At 45.1% G+C, this 18,693-nt stretch overlaps 3 protein-coding genes and 1 non-coding gene across 5 annotated transcripts; all 4 read left to right on the top strand.

Moving 5' to 3' along the window:
- Nucleotides 1-332: 332 nt before the first annotated feature.
- coro1b (coronin, actin binding protein, 1B) lies at nt 333-5,113 on the top strand. Of its 2 annotated transcripts, none has more exons than XM_061764559.1 (12): nt 333-515; nt 610-719; nt 1,746-1,951; nt 2,021-2,143; nt 2,235-2,364; nt 2,583-2,764; nt 2,829-2,948; nt 3,231-3,335; nt 3,409-3,554; nt 3,631-3,688; nt 4,168-4,455; nt 4,561-5,113. In XM_061764559.1, the coding sequence occupies exons 3-12, from the start codon at nt 1,748-1,750 to the stop codon at nt 4,681-4,683; spliced, it is 1,479 nt and encodes a 492-aa protein (XP_061620543.1). In that variant the 5' UTR covers nt 333-515; nt 610-719; nt 1,746-1,747; the 3' UTR covers nt 4,684-5,113. The 2 variants fall into 2 exon arrangements, with proteins under 2 accessions (XP_061620543.1, XP_061620544.1); XM_061764560.1 differs by having other exon boundaries at nt 333-529.
- A 557-nt stretch (nt 5,114-5,670) lies between these two features.
- Nucleotides 5,671-7,279, top strand: si:ch211-119e14.1 (uncharacterized). The gene is made up of 2 exons (XM_061764614.1): nt 5,671-5,794; nt 6,737-7,279. The coding sequence occupies exon 2, from the start codon at nt 6,739-6,741 to the stop codon at nt 7,234-7,236; it is 498 nt and encodes a 165-aa protein (XP_061620598.1). The 5' UTR covers nt 5,671-5,794; nt 6,737-6,738; the 3' UTR covers nt 7,237-7,279.
- Nucleotides 7,280-7,460: 181 nt separating this feature from the next.
- Nucleotides 7,461-7,532, top strand: trnaa-cgc (transfer RNA alanine (anticodon CGC)). Its single transcript has one exon. It is a non-coding gene; the product is annotated as a tRNA-Ala (tRNA).
- Nucleotides 7,533-7,662: 130 nt separating this feature from the next.
- On the top strand, nt 7,663-17,671 carry dtx4a (deltex 4, E3 ubiquitin ligase a). Its single transcript, XM_061764536.1, has 8 exons — nt 7,663-8,045; nt 9,019-10,093; nt 12,512-12,573; nt 13,021-13,182; nt 13,272-13,333; nt 13,912-14,232; nt 14,338-14,427; nt 15,926-17,671. Exons 1-8 carry the CDS (start codon nt 7,838-7,840, stop codon nt 16,154-16,156), a joined length of 2,211 nt encoding a protein of 736 aa, XP_061620520.1. The 5' UTR covers nt 7,663-7,837; the 3' UTR covers nt 16,157-17,671.
- The last annotated feature ends 1,022 nt before the right edge of the window (nt 17,672-18,693 follow it).

Below are 18,693 nucleotides of genomic sequence, written 5' to 3'. Positions count from 1 at the left end.
GACACATTTATATTTATAGTTTTATAAATTTAAATTTTAATGTTACGTAACTACGGACAAACACCGACCTCTAGCGGTTGAACGTCGTCATTGCGCAAAACACACTTCGAGGTGCATGGTGGGATATGAAGTTTAAAAAAAAAAGAAAAACAGTGCAGCGACCTGGTTTTCAAAAAGCGTAAATGGTGTAGCATGTACTTTCAGACCTCCTCCTATTTAAATATTTTTCATCATCATTTTGATTAAGTTGAATATCGCCCAATGTAAGCGCGAATTGTCGTTGAGTCGAACTTGTCGTCCGAGGGACCAATATGAGTGGCTTAAGCGAGTCACGTGACTAAAGCTAGTTTAGCCTGGCCGTTCCGGAGCTAGTTGACTGCCTCCCGTTATTCGACGCGCATTCCGGACGATCATCATCGTCGTCGTCATCGTCATCATCCTCATCCTCATCCACCTCCGGGGGCCCCAGCCGCGCCGTTCACTCGTCACAGCACAGCGGCGACACTCTCGATCATGTCAGCGAACATGCGTAATTGCCGCTTCCAAACACTGGTTTAAAGATTTCCTTTATTATTTTTTTAATTAAATGCAATATTTCGTGTTTTCTAGGTCGTAAACGCCACTTCGGGACTCGGGAGTGGATTAAGTTACTGTTGGATTATTGGCCTGCTCTTTCTTTGTCACGCTGTTTCTTGCTAAATCGCCCGAAAATAAACCAGGTAAGCGCACATCATCATTCGGATTTGACCGTTTTATCACGCGCATGCGCACCTCTTTTTTTTTTTTTTTTTTTTTTTCCGCCCAGCAGACAATTGGAATGACGAGCCCCCGTTATTCCTGCACCAGGACAGTAGTGTAGAAACAAAAGGAATGTTGCACAGGCCCAACACACACAGTGGGCCTCATTTGAATAGGAGGATAGCAGTCCCTACAGGGACCTACTGTGCTTCCAGTAAGCATTATTGTTATTATTTCAAATGGGGTGTACAGTTACCGGCCCAACCCCCCTTTTTGTGTCTGCCGCTGCATGCTGTCCATTGCACATTGCATATTACACATGAAGTGGGCGTTTAGAACAATGGGAAATAAACGTAATAATGAATGCAATGAAGATAAACAGGATTTAGTATAACACCAAATGTAATATGCATCTAGTAATGCAGCCCTATGGGGGGCACGAGTCAGTGCAAACTGTAGGCCGGTAATATACATCTAGTACTGTGAGACCCTGGAAAGTTGTCCCCTAGATTTTCAGCTGGTCACTATATGAGGAAATGTGATCGAAAAGAAGATACCGTGAGACCATGCAATATACCCCCTACAGTGAGCTAATAAACTCCTTACTCCTGACAGACTTCTAGTCCTCCTTGCGGTTACATGAATAAAGGTCATTATATGAAGAAAAATGGCATCATAGTAGATACTGTGAGACCATGCAAAAATGCCCGTAAGAGGTTATGCACTAATAATCCTCTGATAAACATATGGTCCTTTTTGCAGCTGAGTAAATAAAAAGCCCTGATCACTATATGAGGAAATGTGGTGTCACAGGTGATACCGTGAGACCTTGTTAAAATCTCCTTGAGGGGCGGAGCGCTGATGAATTCCTGATGTCTGCTGCTCTTTGCAGCCAGGCAAATAAACATCATTGATCACTTGGTCACAATATATAAAAAAATATATCTATATGTATCATACATACCGTGAGACCATGCCAAAGCACATGAAGCTCCTATTCTTGACAGGCATGTCTTTCCGGCGAGGTGTGGTGCGGCAGAGCAAGTTCCGTCACGTGTTCGCTCAGGCGTGGAAAGCCGAACACTGCCTGGACGACGTCCGAGTGTCGCGGGTGACGTGGGACAGCCCGCTGAGCGCCGTCAACCCCAAGTTCCTGGCCGTCATCGTCGAAGCGGGAGGCGGCGGGGCCTTCCTGGTGGTCCCCATCGGCAAGGTTTCCGCGAGTCTCTTCCACTTTTGCCGGTTTTACGGTGCGTGCTTTTGACGTTGTCCCTGAAAACAGAGCGGCAGGATCGATCAGTCGTGCCCGATGGTGTGCGGCCACGCGGCGCCCGTGTTGGACATTCAGTGGTCTCCTCATGACGACAATATCATCGCCAGCGCCTCCGAGGACTGCACCGTGAAGGTCCGTCTTCCTAATCCACTTTTAAACACGTTTCTTAATTTTTCCGGAGGCGCCGCGCCGCCACGTGGTCTGTCACCTCTCGTTTGTGCAGGTGTGGCAGATCCCCGAGGGGGGCTTGACGGCGCCCATGACCGAAGCTGTGGTCACCCTGGAGGGGCACAGTAAAAGGGTGGGCATCCTGGCGTGGCACCCGACTGCTTTCAACATCCTCTTAACTGCAGGTAACAAACACCCTATGAGCACTCGCTGTCCCGGTAATTAGTTCCCGGCCTCTATATGAAAACATGAAAATACCGTGAGATAATGCAAAAATGCCCAGAGGCAATGAGCTACTCAACTCCTTACCTCTGACAGACAGCTGGTTATCACTGTAGATGAGTAAATAAACACTGCTGGTAACGAAATACGGTCTCATAGCAGACATATGGTTCTCCCCTAGGGTGCGACAATGTGATTCTGGTGTGGAACGTGGGCACAGGGGAGCTTGTGTACCAACTGGCCGACGCCCACCCGGACCTGATCTACAGCGTCAGCTGGAACAAGAACGGAAGTGCCGTCTGCACCGTGTGCAAGGACAAGGCCTTGCGCGTGATTGACCCGCGGAGGGGCGTGGTTCTCAAGGTACCCCCGCAACGGTCACGTTGAAGCCTTCAAGCCTCGTCATGACGCCCTCACATGCTTCTAGGTGAGAGAAAAGGTCCACGAAGGCACCAGGCCCATGAGAGCAGTGTTCCTCTCCGACGGCAAGATCCTGACCACAGGCTTCAGCCGGATGAGTGAAAGACAACTGGCGCTATGGGATACGGTACAAGCACACGTGTTTGAAATGTCAAGCTCAGCGGTGAATTTAAAGAAGACTATAGGACCAAATGCTTGCTGTCCATTGTAGCACCGGTCCATTTTACTCTCGCAATTTTCATTTTCCCCAAATACGTTTATCGGAAATTTCGAGATCAGTCAGTCATACCTGACAAATTCAAAACCTACAGTATCTAATGTGTACAATAAAATGCTTGACATCCATCTTCGTCTTTTTCCTGAATGCACATGTATGAAATTTCAAAGCCGTCAATTTGCGGTTTTACAGAAAGATCTCTCTGAGCCAATGGCGGAGCAGGAGATGGATACCAGCAACGGCGTTCTTCTACCCTTCTACGACCCCGACACAAACATGGTGTACCTGTTGGGGAAGGTGACGACATACGGCCACACGTTTGGATTTGCCACCCGGCCGTGGCTTAACGTGCTTGTCATCTGGCTTCCAGGGAGACTGCACCATTCGCTATTTTGAGGTGACGGACGAATCCCCCTATGTTCACTTCCTCAGTTTGTACAGCAGCAAGGAGCCCCAGAGAGGGGCGGGCTTCCTCAGTAAGCGAGGGGTGGACGTCAACAAGTGTGAAATCGCCAGGTAGGAATTCTGCAACCAAGAATTTGGTCAGCGGGATGACGACAAAGTCTAAAAAGTGGTTTCTCCGTGGTCATAGGTTCTACAAACTGCATGAAAGAAAGGTGGAACCCATTTCGATGACCGTACCAAGGAAGGTAAATGGTGCGCTGTATGGTAAATAAGGTTGAATCGACATTTCAATGTTCTGCCGGGCACTATACGTTGCTGGCGTAGATAGATGAACGAAGATACATTATGTGTCATCAAATAATTTGAAGTAAAATTGTTGGCCGCGGCACAGTTGTCGGGAAGTACTGGTTTAAATCAATGATAAAATAATAACGCTAACAAGTTGTTCAATAAATGTGCAAACAAATATTTGTGTATTTTTTGGGTGTATCATTTAAAATAAATCAACAGTCAAGTGCAAAAAAATAAAAGACAACAGAATTATTGATGTCCATTATGGTCCTACAAGTTTCTTTTTCAAGAAATTTCAAGCTCAGCAACTAATTTCCTATATAAGCAAATATTACTGTTTGTAGCCCTCCAGTGATTTTCTTGTTCCTGAGTGAAATTTCAAGTGCAGTATCTGTTAGTGAAGACGAAGTCACTTGTGTTGTGGCTCTCGCAGTCCGATCTGTTCCAAGGGGACCTTTACCCGGACACGGCCGGCTTAGAGCCCGCGCTCCTGGCCGACGAATGGATTGCCGGCCAGGACGCCCCGCCTCTACTGGTGTCCCTGAGCGGAGGCTACGCGGCGCCGCCATCCAAGCACCGGGAGACGGTCAGGAGCAAGCCCAGGCTGGCCTCGCAGGACTCGGGATCGGCGGCCCCCGCGGCGCCCAAGGAGGCGGAGGACGAGGAGCCACGTGCCGCCGCCAGGGAAACGGGCGGCAACACGGAGAGGCCTAAGCGAGAGGTGAATTGCGTCAAGTCGTGCCGTTTCTGAAAGACCTCCACCAATTTCCTGAAGCCGTGTACATTGTATACGAAAACTAGAGTATTTATAATCCCCCGCCCCCAGGACGACATTCTGAACGAGCTGCTGTCGGAGATGAAGGCGCTGCGTGCCGTGGTGCTCGCTCAGAGCCAGCGCATCGAGCTGCTGGAGAGGCAGCTGGCTCGCATCGAGGACGGCGACGTATGAGCCCCCCCCACTCCCCCCGAGCACGGCGCATTTCACTCACCAATAGACGAACCTCTAGGGCTATTTAATCAGGTAGTTTAACGCTGCTAAACTGTGATCATATCCAAGACCTCAATTTTACCATGTAGCGCGTTACGTGATCAGATACTCTGTGATTTGGGGTTCACGGAAGAAAATTCCAACTGTGAAGGCTAGCTGATGAGTTTTGTGAATTTAGAACTTGGTGTCAGTTGAACGTGACCGATATTACGTGGGGTTTTCTTGTAATCGCTGATTTAAGATTGTTGTTGTTGTTTTGTTTTGCTTTTCTTTTGATTTTGAAGTATTTGTTACTCAGTCTACTGTACAGTCCCCCCTTTATATGCACTGATCGCAAACACTTTCTATGTGGTTGTAGCAAATGGAATAAATCGTCCTTTGTATTCACGCACCTGCTTGCTGGTCTGCTTTTTGGGCTGTAATAAGAGCGTAGTGTTATGAGATCATCTTGAAATATTTCTAAGGAGATAAAGTCATTTTGGAGGAGGGAATCAATATAATACAATAATACAAATTAAGAACCAATAAAAAACAACAACACCCTAATAAAGGGCATTTTTCTTGCAACATTACATCTTATGTCACACAAACTTCATTCTTTGTCATAACGTTCTTATTTGCAAAACTAAAATAAAAAAATATTTGATACTTTACAAATACATATTATAAAAAATCTCGTTTCAAATGTCGTAAGACTACACTTTTAATAGTTGGACTTAATTCTTGGGGAATAAAATGTTTTACGAGAACATTTCTTTGTAATATCACTTTATTTTCTGGCAATTTTTCTTTTATTTAGTGTCCTATGTATTGGACCAATTTTAACCTAAAATCTGAATATTTGACATATTTTTTATTTTTACCATCTACCATCAGTACCACTTTTTAATAGTTGCTCATATTTCGAACATGTCTTCCTCTTTCTATAAATATCGCCTGTATGTTCTCTCTGCCTCATCCCTCCTTCAAAACAATTCATTTTTCTGCCTCCCCTCACTATCACGTTGCACCCGAAACAACAAGTCCGCTGCGCCTCTTTACATTTTTTTAAAACCACTTGTTCGCAACGTAGGTAAGTTTTTTTTGCCATATATTTAGATTATTATTTGTTTTGTTAATCATTTTTATAACGTGGGTTTTAAACTGCTTCGGTAACTACAGTATTGCCGCCATTAGCACCACGCGGTGGTTAGCTGTTCAATTACTATAAACAAAACTTTTTTTGTCTTTATAAAGACATTTTTTGGGACAATTAAAATAGCTTCCACGCAAGCTGTTTGATGCTGCTCAATTGCTATTCATTGCTTCAGGAAACCAGCTAAAACTGCAAGTTATCTGCCCACTTCCTGTGCATGCGACCTATTTATCGCTTTCTCTGTACATACATTTCTCTGTACATACATGTGTGAAACTGGAAAAGGTAACGTAGATGTATTTATTCTATTTAAATGTGGATTTCAACCCGATGTGATTTTGAATGTTCAGTATTGTAAAATTGGAAAATTCCAGTGGAATTTCCAGCGTAGACGATGTCAAAATGCTATTTTGAACTGAACTTGCGTGTGTGAAATTTCAAGCTGATCACATTCAAGCAAACGACGTGTGTCGCGCGGAGCCCGTTGAGCTTGACGCGTTTAAGAAATTTCCCGTCGCTCTGACAAGCTAATCCCATTGAGTTTGACTTTTTGGAGCAATTTCGAGGCAGCTTACTTCTGGAACCAACTTTGCGGCGAAATACCACCGCTACCATTTACCAAATTTGCCCATTTTCGCATTCACGAGGAGTAGTGGGTCGAAAGCAGCGATGGAAATCGACGATTAAGCTACTACAATAAAATGTGATACTTGAAGATAAATTCAGCATTGTGTCTTTTTTTCCCCCTCACAGAGCCTGAATTGAAGGTATTTTTTTTTCTTTTTCAAGATTTGTGTTGGAAAAATAAGGTACTTTGTCATTGGAACAAATTTTAAGAACTCTTCACGCTGTGACTGTTGCCCTTGGTCTTTGCTTCAGGTATGGCTAGCTCCACCACGAATATCATCTTGCTCTTTGTCATCTTCGTGGGCCTCGTCGTGTTCATCATCCTTTATAGGAAGTTGAACAGGGAGACCAACGGGGAATACACCTTCCGGCGTGTCGTCTATAAGCAAGGGGGGCTCCGGGACCGAGCGAGAAGGGCGACGGCTGTCCTGGAGACCTGCCTAAGAGTCCAACTGTGGCCCTGCGGCGATTCCAACGAGAGCGGGGAAGAAATGCGGGACTTTCAGGAGGAGCCGAGTGGAAATGAGGAGCGGAGGAGGAGGAGTAGATGTAGCAGCGGGAGCCAGGCCAGTGACATTGAAGATGGCAGCCCACAGGGGTCGGGGGTCGAGGCAAGGAGGGAGAGTGAGACCGAAGAGGAATCACGGGCGCCTGATGTGTTTGTCAATTTAAATCAGCTCTCTGGGAGTGTCATGTGGTTTGAGGAGGATGCCAAACAGACAACAGAGCCTCAGAGAGATACTAGTTTGTAGTTTGAAAAATGCCAACTTCAATAAACGCCACACCTCAAATAAACGCCTCCGCCACATGTCTACATGAGCTCCAGACGTTGAAGGTTTCTCCAGGAGAACCCATGAAGCGGATATACCATATTTACTCAGTTAACGCCCTCACATTGAGTGATTAATGGGTACACTTGAATAAACTTCCGAAAATGTGCCTCAATAAAAACGCAATGACGCCCATCACTTCATATGGGGATGTAGCTCAGTGGTAGAGCGCATGCTTCGCATGTATGAGGTCCCGGGTTCAATCCCCGGCATCTCCACTCTTTTTAAGAGATTAATTTTAAGGGTGGAAAAAAAAATGTAATAAACGGTACAGTAACAAATATGTATTTCTATTGTTGAAAATTCACGTAATTTATCTTTAAAAAAGGGGTGGGTGCGACTAGTTGCTGCTGCACACCCGGAACTACAAACATGGCAGGTACGATTTGCATCTCTGCCGAATATGTTGACCATAAAAACCGCACACGCAGAACGTCAACACAACAAGATGGACGTTGCTTTCGGAATCGCGATGCTCCCGCAGCATAAGCGTTGATTTGTTGGGACGCCGCCGACGAGGAAGATGTTACTGGCGTCCGCCGTGGTCGTGTGGGAATGGCTGAACGAGCACGGCCGCTGGCGGCCCTACAGCCCGGCGGTGTGTCACCATATCGAGGCGGTGATCCGGAGCGAGCCGCGCTGCGCTAGCGTGGTCCTCGGCCAGGTGGACTCTCGCCTCTCGCCTTACATCATCGACCTGCAGTCCATGCACCAGTTCCGCCAAGACACGGGTGGGAGTCATCTTTTTACCTTCGTTCTGGCGCAAAATGACGTCTTTTTATTATATATATATATTTTTTTTGGGCAGTTCTGCTTGTGCAACTAGTCCGAAAGGAATGGGACGCGATGGTTGTGCAAAGTGAACACGCCCGGGGAGTAACATGAGAGGGGATGAACAACAAGCCGGACATTATAATCGCATTGTTTACTAAAAAAACAACAAAAAAACTGTCGGTTTCCACCCTTTTTTTTGGGTTCCTGTTTAAACAGCAGCGACGTTCAATTTGAAGCCGAGGCCAGGGGTTCTCAACTGGTAGGTCGGGACCCAGAAGTGGGTCGCGGATTCAGAAAGGGTGGGTCGTAAAGAATTACGGGGGCATCCTGGGTTCACGATGGTACCGACATATGACTTACTGTTTTTTTTCAGCATTTCAAAAATACAAATGTTACTGTAATTATGACTTTACTACTGCATCAGCATAGATTAGTGAATTTATTGTACACATTTGTAGGAACGGAACTCTGTTGTAAACTGTAAAGTGAACTATCTAACATGCATCCCAGGTTGGACTTGCCTTCTATTTTTTTTTTTTTACATGGGAAAAGGAATGTTATAAGGGTTCGGGGTCAGGTTGGGGTTACCCTAGTCTTTGTGCAGTAGTCTTGTTAATCCTCAGTATTAATGTGACAGGTACTTTGGACATGTAAGAATATTATATGTGTACTTACCATATGTTTAAAAATGCAATATACATGTTTTCAGTGGCTGTTAATACAATACATTTTCCTTTTTGCTCTTACAGACAATAAAAAAGTGGGTTGCAATTTAACGACAATGGGAAAACGCTTGACTTGAATTTTTACATTTACTGCATACGGAATTACCATTCCGTATGCAGTAAATGGCACCAACACAGGACTAGAATGTGAATTGTACTAGTTTGGTTCTTGATGCTGGCACCTATGTACTATCCCCTTCCTCAGGCACCCTTCGAGCGGTCCGCCGCAGCTTTTACGAGCCCACCTCGGCGCCCGGCCAGGGTTGGCTGTGGGAGTGGGAGAACGACGTGGGCAGTTGGACAGCGTACGACACGGAGGTGGGCATTGCCATCCAGGCGGCGCGCGACCGCCAGCAGCCCTGGCTGGACCTGGCGCCGCTGGGGTTCTGCTACCTCATCGACTTCGGAAGCATGACCCAAATCAACGGGCAGACGCAGCGCTGCCGCCGCATCCAGCGACGCGCCGATTTGGCTTACCCCTTGGTGTCGGGGCCCCTGCCCAAATCCCACCACGGATGGGCACCTGCGTATTTGCCTCACCCCGGAGGAGCCGTGGATGTTTCTGCCGGGGGAGCGGGAATCAGGACGGGATGCATGGGGGGAGGAAATGGGAGCGCGTACCCCAGTGGGGCGCTCCCCGCTTCAGCTATCACCTCTTTGGGACCCCCCTGTTCCTGCCAGCAGTGCATGCTGCTGCTCAGTGTCAAGGTGGGCACCGTGTCCAGCGCTCAAACTCTGGGTCGGAGACCGCCACAGACTAAACCACCCAGTCCCAAACTGTACAGTCACCTGATCCCTGGAGGGCCCTTCTCACTGACACTCCCACGGTTGCCCTCAATCTCACGGTCACTCTCCCCTCACAGGACGTCCACAGTCGGGGCGACAAGCGGCCCCGGTGTCGCGGGTGGCGGTCTGGGAATCGGAAGTCCGGATACGGGCGGAGGCTTCACGCACTCGCTCTCCCTTCTCAGCTCTGCAACCGCCGCCCTGTCCCTCAACTCCGGCCGCCCTCCGCCCCCATCGCTTCCTCCTCCGCCGCCGCCCCCGCTATCTACCCCGCTGCCTACCCCGCCTCACCCTTCCACATCCCTGTCCTGTATGGCTCCGGCCGCGCCCGCTTCGGGCCCGCCTCTCGGCTCGGCCTGTGCGCCCTCGCCTTCCGCCCGCGTCCTGGGACCGCTGTCTTCGTCTCTGCCGCCGCGATCCAGCCTGGCGGGGCTGAGCCGACCGGCGATGCAGCGCCTCGCCATGGCGCAGTCCCGCGCCCTTATCGCCTCGGGGTGAGTAGACGCCAACCCTACAGACTCGGTAGGCGCCTGGTCGCTTGGCAGATTGGTGCATTTTTCAGGACATTTGACATACGATGAGTCACGGTGCCAGCAGGAGAGACTCCATCCGGCAGATGGGTGAGCCTGCTGGCACTTTCAAAGCGCCCACATCAGAAAATCAAGAGCCGTTCTGATCGAAATCCACGGAAGCCTCCACCTGTTGCTCACCGATTATCTCGGTCAAGAGCGTACAAGGCGAGAGCTGTCGTATGGATTGCCTTATGTTGGTCACTTGGTTCACTAGTTAGCAGGATTACATTGGGGGTGGGGGTGAGGTGTGTGTGGCTGGGGCTCCATGTGCGAATCTAGGTGTGTGTGTGATTTCGAGGAGGAGCTTTTTTTTTTTTTTTTCCCCTCTCTCTTTAATCTTTTTACAGTATTAAGATGAACCTGGCCACAATGGTGCATGATATGCTGCAATAAAAACTGGTTGCCCTTTTCCCAGGATTGGAACGTCGGTCCAAATCTGGATGTTTGTGTATTTTTTAAACAAACTGTCGTCTGCGGAAAAAAATAGGTTCAATATGCTGGGGAATGTTTCTTCTTCGTCTGTTTGCCGACTTAAGATGTAATAGTCATGACATTGCATGATATGTTGCTGTCAAAAAAAATCGATGATGTTTGATGCCTTTCCCAGACTCAAAAATGATGGGGTCCAAATCAGAATTGATTTTATCGAAACCCCAAATGTGTGAACATTTTGGGGAAAATTGTAGTTAGGGTAGTCACGACAGTACATGACATGCTGGTGAGATTCTGTATCGACCTGCTGACATTGATATTTTGGTATTGCCTCCAATACTACCCAGTGTGACTGGTTGCAAATAAAGACAGAATGTATTATAGTTATTTGGACACAAAACGTGTGAGAATGTAATGAAAAATAGGGGCTAGGATAGTCACGATAGTGCATGGCATGTTGCTATGTCTCTATATCTACTAACATGGATCTTTTCTTCCTTCATTTAATGGCTGCTTATGTCCAAAAAAAGGTTTCCCAGTCCCAGATGGAGGCTGACCTAATGCCGGCAGATTAGCCGCAATCCCCAAAACGTGACTTGCAGACATGCTTCTCCTTGCTTGTTGGGAAACAAACCAAAATAGTCACAGGGAGAGGTTACAAACATTGGTCAGTGCAGGATATACAGTAAGATCTGACTCTGATGTTTGAGAATAATTGAGAATATTATATATATATATATCTGTATCTTGAGAAAGGGTTTCTAGTTCATGGCTAAAGGAAGAGATTTGCCGAAAAATGGGTGCGCTATGCTAGAGAACTAAGATCCTTTTTTTTTTTTTTTTAAGTTTGCATCGTTGGGGTGGAATAGTCATGACAGTGCTGCATGCTGCTACAAAAATGTTTTTGTTTGCCCTCTCCCAGAATCAAAAATGTTCTCTCAATCTGGATTTTATTTTATTTTTTAAAATTCCAATATGTGCAAAAGTGTGCACTACGCTGTAGAATTAATCTTTCAGGCAATTTACAGTATTACGATGAAATTGTCACAATAGTGCATTATACGCTGCCATGAAAAATATTATTTTTGGGGAAAAGAAATGCGATTTTATTTTCCCCGGAATAAAAAAACGGTACAATCCAAGTCAGGATTACCTAAATTGTGTGAAAGTGTGCGGAGGGATGGGGGCCCCACGCTGTCAAAATTAGCTTCCTTATGGCCTCGCGGGTAATCCGTGATGTGATGACTGAATGACCGACAACCCGGGTTAAGTCACCAGATGGGAACAGGCGGATTAGCGCTATAAAAGAGCGAGGCGAGGCGCGACAAGTCACTCCGCCGTTCAACTCAACCGTCTGAGCAGGAGCAGGTGTGTCCCCCCCCCCCCCACCCCCGATAAGGATTGTTGAAATATTCTCGGAGATGACTGTAATCAAAAGTGGCCGACCGTAAGTACCAAGTAGACCATTTATTTTTTGCCAATTTGAGTGCTTGACTTGACTTATTTTTGACGCGCACTAACTTTAACATACTGATTCTTCTTTGAGATAGCAACGCGAGGCTAGTTCATGAGTAAAATCAATTGGCGACAAACCACACGGAGTCATAGCGCATATGAACGGTCGTGACGAACGCTTTCCAGTTCTCTCAATATTATGTTAATATGTTCCTCTGTGATGACAAACTGCCCCTAAAATGTGTTTTTTTTGTTTTTTTTGTTTAACCCACAAAAGTGGTGTACTGGTAATTCTGAACCTTTCCGTCCATGACCGTGCAAAAGCTCCTTAACCTGCTGGCGTGGTTTGAACTTGACATATTGCGGCCACCTGTGCACAGCAGACTGATCGCATCTTAGCGCCTTAACACTGACCTTTTCGTGTATCAATGGACATCGTCTTTTGTGTTCCAGAGTACCGACGGTTCCCGTAAAGAACCTGAACGGCTCCAGCCCTGTGCACCCTGCCCTGGCCGGTGAGCATATTAACAGTCCAGCAAGTTATGCAGTCAGTCATATACAGTACGGTTCTCAAACTACATTCTTTTTTCCAGAACAAAGGGCATGTTTTCCCCACAATATCGCCCTATTTTTTGGGGTGAATAAAAGATGTATTTTCCAGGATAAAAGATGTAATATTATGATAATAAAGCTGTATTTCACTTCTTAAAATATGATTTTCTTCCCCACTTGTATTTTGACTTTATCTTGGAAAAATATGACTTTAGTCTCACAACATTACAACTTTTTTTTCCCCCCTCACAAAAACAAAAACAAAACAGTTAGTTATCGTAACATGACTTTTTCTCGGAAACAGACAACGGTTTAATTAATTTGGAATTTAGGGATACGCATGGTCGTAATGTTTAATTGGTGTTACGATTATGAACAATCGTAAAACGTTTTACGTGATGTCTTTTTAGGGATTACCGGCATCCTCATGAGCGCGGCGGGACTTCCTGTTTGCCTGACCCGTCCTCCCAAGTTGGTGCTCCATCCGCCGCCGGTCAGCAAGAGTGACATCAAACCCGTGCCGGGCCTGGGCCACTGCTGTCGCAAAACCACCAAGAAGCAGGCCCGGAAAGGTCTGGAAAGAGAGAGAGAGAGGGGGGGGGGGGGGGGGGGGATATACTCAGCAAGTGCATTTTGATCATGTTTTGCTTTATTGTCATAGGTAGGACTCCTGAGGAGGTGGTGAAGAGGTACCTTCAGAAAGTCCGCAATCCCCCTGAGGAGGTAATTTATTTGTTAGAAACAGAAAAATATTGGCAGCTTCTCCCCAAATTTTATTAGATTTTTTTTCAGTTTGAAAATTGCCCAGGACATAATGTAGTCATTATGTCAAGAATAATAACAAAGACCCAGAATTTAGGGCCCCAGAAGCCGAAACAAAGCGACAACAAATAATGAAACAATCCCCCAGGACATTAATTATTCATTATTTTATTAAACAACACAAATTAGGATCCCAACGATAAAAGACACAAAAGGAAAAAATGTGAAAGTCTGCCGTCCCCCAGGAAATCCAGAATTTAGGGTCCCCAGTTTTAGGGCCCCAGAATGTCAGTCCATAAACACAGACACAAAGAAAGTCTGCAATTCCCCAGGACATAATGTATTCATTATTTAAGAAAACACATCGGAAATTTAGGGTGTCCAATATTGGGGAGTCAGAAAAAAATAAATAAATAAAAAAAAATAAAAAGTCTCCAGTCCCCCAGGACCCGAATAATTCATTCAGACAAACATTTGGAGTCAGGAATGGATCCACTGTATACAGACATGACGTTATTGATGCGGTCGTCCTCACTCAGGACTGCACCATCTGCATGGAAGTCCTGGCCGGCCCCTCCGGCTACAAAGGCCCCGGCGTGGGCGGCATCTCCCGCGCCGAGTCGGTGGGCCGCCTGGCGCAGTGCGGCCACCAGTACCACCTGCAGTGCCTGGTGGCCATGTACAACAACGGCAACAAGGACGGCAGCCTGCAGTGCCCCACGTGCAAAACCATCTACGGCGTCAAAACCGGGAACCAGCCTCCCGGCAAGATGGAGTACCACGTCATTCCGCACTCGCTACCGGGACACCCCGACTGCAAAACCATCCGCATTATTTACAACATTCCTCCCGGCATTCAGGTGGAGCCGCCGTGATATTTTGTCATATTTGTCCGCTGCATGTTATTCCAACACGTGGTGTTTTTGAGTTGCCTTGGTTGAGGTCATGAACCTGTTGCTCTTTAGGGCCTGGAGCACCCAAATCCTGGCAAACCCTTCACAGCCCGCGGTTTCCCGAGACACTGCTACCTCCCGGACAGCGACAAAGGCCGAAAGGTATTTCTTTAAACGCATCTCACAAGTACCTCCCCCAAAAATATGTAGCTCGCCAAGTACCTGTAAAACAGTACTTACTGTAATATTCCAATTCAAATGTATTGCACAAGTACAAATTGCACCTGAATAAAGATTTTCAAACAAACTGTTTCAAAAGATTAAATGTATTGTACTCAAGTTAAATACAACTGAACTGTACTTGGAAAAAAAAAATGTACTGTACTTGATTGAAGAAGGTTTAAGCCGAGATTGCCATAATCGGTCGTTATGTTGAAAGGGAATGCAAATGAAGCCATCGCAAAGAAGTCCTCAAAGACGCAGGATGCTTGGGGGGGGGGGGGCATCTCAGGGCTTAAAAACCAAAACAAAAGTGTTTTATCCGAGGATGCGTAATGTTCCCAGCAACCAATCAGAGCCCAAGCGAATGAAAAATCCCGCGAGACTGCGACTAGTGGAATGTGGGCTCCCTCTAGTGCCCTTCAAACTGCAGTTACAGTACATTTATTTACAACTATCTTTCCCAGCTGCCTTTTGTACAGTATTTGCATTATCGTAAAAAGCTGCAAAAGCCCATACAAAATAATTGCTACAGTGGTCCCTCGCTATATGGCGGTTCACCTATTGCGGACTTAAAAAAATTCTTTTTTTCATATTCATATCGCGCATAATTCACCAATATCGTGGGATTTTGACTTTATGCTGTAATACGTTTGTGGTAAAAAATCAATGCGCTTTTTAGTCTATAACAAAACTACAAAAAATTTAAAATACTTTCAAATACGTCCATCCATCCATTTTCTACACCGCTTTATCCTCACTAGGGTCGCGGGCGTGCCGGAGCCCATCCCAGCCGTCTTCGGGCGAGAGGCGGGGTACACCCTGGACTGGTCGCCAGCCAATCGCAGGGCACATATAAAGAAAACAACCATTCGCGCACACATTCACAGCTAAGGGCAATTTAGAGTCTTCCATCAACCTACCACGCATGTTTTTGGGATGCGGGAGGAAACCGGAGCGCCCGGAGAAAACCCACGCAGGCACGGGGAGAACATGCAAACTCCACACAGGTGGGGCCGGGATTTGAACTCCGGTCCTCAGAACTGTGAGACATATGTGCTAACCAGTCGTCCACCGTGCCGCCCATTCAAATACATATTACAGGGAATTAAATGTACTGTACTACTGCATTACTGTATGTTTAAGAGTTCAATAGATGTTTAAAAGTATAGAATGTGTTTTTAAGAGTATGGTAGCGGTTAATAGGAGTGTCGGGGAGATGAATTAAGAGTCTGCGGATGTTCAAATAAAAAGTATATATATGGGCACTACTTTGCAGATTTCGCCTATTGCGGGGGTGTTCCGGAACCCCCGTGATAAACGAGGCATTACTGTATGGACCTCACATTTCTGTGGTATAGCGAGGGAACAGTGTACCCGCTTTGCGTTCGAAGGGTAAGCGTAAAACTCCCGGAAGTGTAACACAGTCTGACTTATTCAGGTTCTCAGGCTGCTCCTGGTGGCGTGGGATCGCCGCCTCATATTCTCCGTGGGCACGTCCAGCACCACCGGCGAGTCGGACACGGTCATCTGGAACGAGGTGCACCACAAGACGGAGTTCGGCTCCAACCTGACGGGCCACGGCTACCCCGACCCGGGCCACCTGGACAACGTTCTGGAGGAGCTCAAGGCTCAGGGCATCACCGAGGACGAATGTCTCCCCCGGGAATGAGGCAAACATTAAACAGATCACGTGGGAAAGAAATCTTTTGAGGGAGGTCAGAATCTTTTACCGTGAAACAGGGGTGGGGGAAGCTCGCATTTGATCTGGCCCGCCCGTCGAACCTCGGAGGAGCTGTTCAAGCCCCCAAACGGTCATACACAGCCACCATTTGTTTTAAGACGACAGCATTTTGAAACCGTCCGTCACACGTTAACGTAGAGTCAAAAGCGGTACACCAAGGTGAAGTGCGTGTTTAGCGTTTTTTTTACATTTTTGAAATTTACATTTAAGTTTTATGCACAAAGGATGCCACTAGCACCACATTCCAACACCGTTTCGGAGTTAACGCGTTCGTCTGAACGTTTTTAGTATTTACATGAAAATTTAAAAAAATTCTGTTTTTACTCGGCCGTCATGTAAAATGTCAGACGCGTTTTAGTCCCTCCGTCACACAAACAACCCCCAAAAAAGAAACATACTACTCAAAAGTAAAGTTCGCTTTTATGGTTTTTAACATTTTGGTGTTATTGGCGTTTACGTGGAAAACGGCAATGCTGTTGTTATCATTTGGCGTTCGTTGTTTCGGCTGTTACATAGTGCCGCGTGCCTAAAGTTAGCGTCTGTCTGAATATTTTTCAAGACATTTTTAGCATTTACATTTAAAATGGTAACGCTCAATTAGTGTTTTCAGGCTCCAAAATGCTGATGTCATGTAAAATAACCGACAAAATGACATTTTTAATCCATCTGTCATGCGCTAACATTGTGTCAAAAGAAGTACTTTGGATGTTTGCGTCTTTGTGCCCAAAGACATTGTGTTTTTTTTTTCTTCTTTAATTCAGAATCATCTCTATTTGCCAAGTATGTCCCAAAAATTCGGCTTTGAACAAACTTTTTGTTCACTCATGAAGTGTTTGCAGGCGCCAAATCATAAAACCTCTCTCCTTTTTTTTTTTTTTTTGAAATCTTACTTAATATTTACTCGTGAATTCATGATGGTGCTGTGAGGACTTCCCCACCCCTGTCTTAAAGGAACAGTGGCAAACATTTCACAAAACAAAACAAAATCCACGAAAAGCGTTTATCGACTGCATGATCTACGATATTGCGTTTTGACACCACTGTGCACATCCAGTACAAGTCAGTGTTCAAATTATAACTTCATACTGTTGCACGTCCACGTCGAGAATGTAAGCGTCACCATGGCGACTTCATTTTGAGCATGGACGTTTGCTGACCTCCAGAGTTACTCTTTGGCAACTACATTCCATTTGGTTCCATTCATCAGCTGTCATGTGTTCGTATTTTGATTTTGTATTGACTTGTTTTTATATTTATTTATTTTAGGTACAAAGAGGTATTTCTTAGTTGTTTCTGTACCATTTTTGTTATTTTATTGTCATTTTCTGCTATGAAATGGTATATGTAACCATTGAAAGCATTTATATTTTATGTATGGAAGTATGCACCTTGTATGTTTGTTATATATGTGCACAAATTTACATTAAAGTTTGTTTGTTTTTCCCTCCCTTTGCGTTATTTTGAACCGGAATTTTAATAACAAAAAAATATTGTATTTACTTTTGCAATATTAAAATCACATTAGAAAAATGTATTTAAAAGGAACACTTTTTACTAAATATAAAAGTGAAACAAATACATTGCATTTACTTTTGCAATATTAAAATCACATTAGAATAATTTATTTAAAAGGAACACTTTTTACTCAGTATAAAAGTGAAACAAATAGGTTAATTTAAAAAAATGATTTATGTTAAAATAAAATATATCCTTTAATTTATTGCAAATAATAGAATTGTTAATGAGTAAACTGTTAATATAAGAATACTCAAAGCACTAACAATCATTTACTTAACAAACCTTAACGACCTGAGCTGCGTCGGACTGGTTTATCTGTAGATTAGTCTGTGGCTTGGATTAAGTCTGGATTACTTCCACTTTAAACCCTGACAAAGAAAGAGAAGTTAGCCAGTTGGTTTACCCTTTATTTTGTCTTTTGGGTATATTGGGGTGGCAATTGTTATATTGTCATCCGTATTTGTTTTCCAGTCAAAAAAAAAATAAAAATAAAGTTTGGCAGTCGTATTATGAATTGATACTTTGGCGTGGCCCAATTACGCAGTGACAGCTGGTGAATAAAGGGCGCTTACCATCGATGCAAGATAAGAAAAAAAAATGTATAAAATGGAAATAGTTCAATAAAAATATTTCAAAGAATGAAACAAACATTTTACACTTTCGCTGCCATTGACGGCATTAGAAGTCAAATATCCATGTTAACTGGGAAGGCTGGCAGTGAATGAGTTCAGAGTTTGTTGTTTAACCCCATCAAAATTTAAGCTCCGTCAGACAGTCGATTTGTTCATGCTGTTTTCATTTTATGTACTGTATTACCCATATTTTTATTGATTGATTTATTGTTTTGCTCTAAGGTTTGTGCATGTATTTAAAACGATGCAAGAGCTTTGGAAACGTCTCTGCAAGGGTAGAAATGCCTTTCATAATTTAAATGTCATGTCATCATT

This window comes from Phyllopteryx taeniolatus, chromosome 23, assembly GCF_024500385.1.
Source record: "Phyllopteryx taeniolatus isolate TA_2022b chromosome 23, UOR_Ptae_1.2, whole genome shotgun sequence".
NCBI classification, from domain to species: Eukaryota; Metazoa; Chordata; class Actinopteri; order Syngnathiformes; family Syngnathidae; genus Phyllopteryx; species Phyllopteryx taeniolatus.
This window is presented reverse-complemented; position numbering and strand designations above follow the sequence as displayed.